The sequence below is a fragment of the Nothoprocta perdicaria genome, unplaced genomic scaffold (genome assembly GCF_003342845.1).
Source record: "Nothoprocta perdicaria isolate Ctin4 unplaced genomic scaffold, notPer1 scaffold_138, whole genome shotgun sequence".
Taxonomy (NCBI): Eukaryota; Metazoa; Chordata; class Aves; order Tinamiformes; family Tinamidae; genus Nothoprocta; species Nothoprocta perdicaria.
Genome location: NW_020454516.1, coordinates 97,491 through 98,981, shown reverse-complemented (window position 1 = coordinate 98,981; position 1,491 = coordinate 97,491). Strand labels below are relative to the sequence as shown.

The following is a 1,491-nucleotide window of genomic DNA, read 5'->3' as shown; positions in this document are numbered from 1 at the left end:
CATGGCGGCGGGTGGGCGTCAGGCGTCTCTCCCGCAACCGAAGCGACCGAGCGCCGGCCTCACTGTCGTCACTCGGCGCCGCCGCCTTCCCCTCACTGCAGAGGCTCGCGCTGACCCGCAACGGCGCGGGGGGAGAGGGGGCGCCGCGCCAACGCTCGCGCCGCCTCCCGCATCCGGGCACCGGGCGCCGCCCTGGGCGGGGCCGCGCCTGACGTCCTCCATGGCGGGCGGGGGCGGGAGTACAAAATGGCGGCCGCGGCAGGGCGGCCGGTGATGGCGGACGTGTGGGTGGGGTGGGAGGGGYTGTGGAGGGCGATGGGGAAGGCGGTGGTGGCAGCGGCGGCGGCCCAGGGGACCGAGAGGCAGCCCAGTAGCCCGGCTAGCGGTACCAGCAGCGGTACCAGCACGGGCTCCTGTGCAGGGAAGTGCGTCCTCCCCCTGCGGTACTGTGGGGCCCCGCGGTGCTTTGCCTTCCTAGGGCAGCCGCTGTCTCTTTCTGTACTCAAGCTCTGCTGAAATGTGGTCGGAGCACTCAGCGCTCTGGGTGCTGTTTGTGTCACTGCTGYCTTTTGGAAAGGAAGGAGAAAACCAGAGAGCCCCTGGCTGGGCTCTGGGATGTCTGGCTCCAAGGGGAGCTGGTGTCCCCATCCTGTGWCTGAAATACCCTGGCAGACTGGCCAAACCCAAGGGCCTTTCATGCTTCGCAGCTTGTAGGAGACTACTTGTTTTGTGCCCACAGATRATCGTACAAAGCAGCAGAATGCTTTTGTTGGATAATCTTTAAAAGCGTCCACGTGCCTGATACAGTTAGGTGCGAAATAAAACAGATGAAGCCTTTTGAGGCCAGATTTAGGATGCTGCAACTGCCTGCAGAAGTAAGACTGGCTCTGAGGGAATGACCTATATATATGTAAAGTTTTAAGTAGGCCAGGTGATGCCTTTAAAACCTCGATGAAGGGTAAACTRAAATGGCAGAGATGGGCTGGTTTCTACCTTGTCTTTGCTGTTGCCCTTCTCCCTGCACTTGCCCTGGTGAGTATGTTTGTTTTGGAGCGCTGTGACAGCGCATGAGACTGTGACAAATGAAGTGGTGATGAGAAAATAACAATTAGATGTTAAATGTTCTTGTGTTAATACTGCCAGAGAGTAAGTTCAGGACCATGTTGATGTTGTTCTTCAGGCATTTGATATTTGGGTTGTCATAGCTGGCCACTTTGGCAGGGAAACACAAATTAATCCTGACAAGTTCAGCATAGATGCAACCATATTTGCAAGAGAAGAAGAAACTGGGTTATTACATTAAAACCATTTTTTAAAAAAATATAATATCACAGTTGAGCAGGGGCTTTCTGCTCAAAATCGAGGATTTCTTCTCTTTTTGGCATCTTGGACAATGCATCATCATGGTAGCCCGCTTGTGGGCCTCTGAGCCGGCCTAAGACTAGGTAAGGCAACTGTAAGAGTTCCTGGAGAAACCTGGGTTCCTTAAAT

At 55.1% G+C, this 1,491-nt stretch overlaps 1 protein-coding gene across 1 annotated transcript in view; it reads right to left on the bottom strand.

Moving 5' to 3' along the window:
* PPP3R1 (protein phosphatase 3 regulatory subunit B, alpha) overlaps positions 1-83 on the bottom strand; it is a 31,822-nt gene extending 31,739 nt beyond the window's left edge. Inside the window, exon 1 of the mRNA XM_026033951.1 lies at positions 2-83. Within this exon, the coding sequence (XP_025889736.1) occupies positions 2-3 (2 nt within the window). The 5' untranslated portion in view covers positions 4-83. The remainder of the gene's footprint in view (position 1) is intronic.
* Positions 84-1,491: the final 1,408 nt, after the last annotated feature.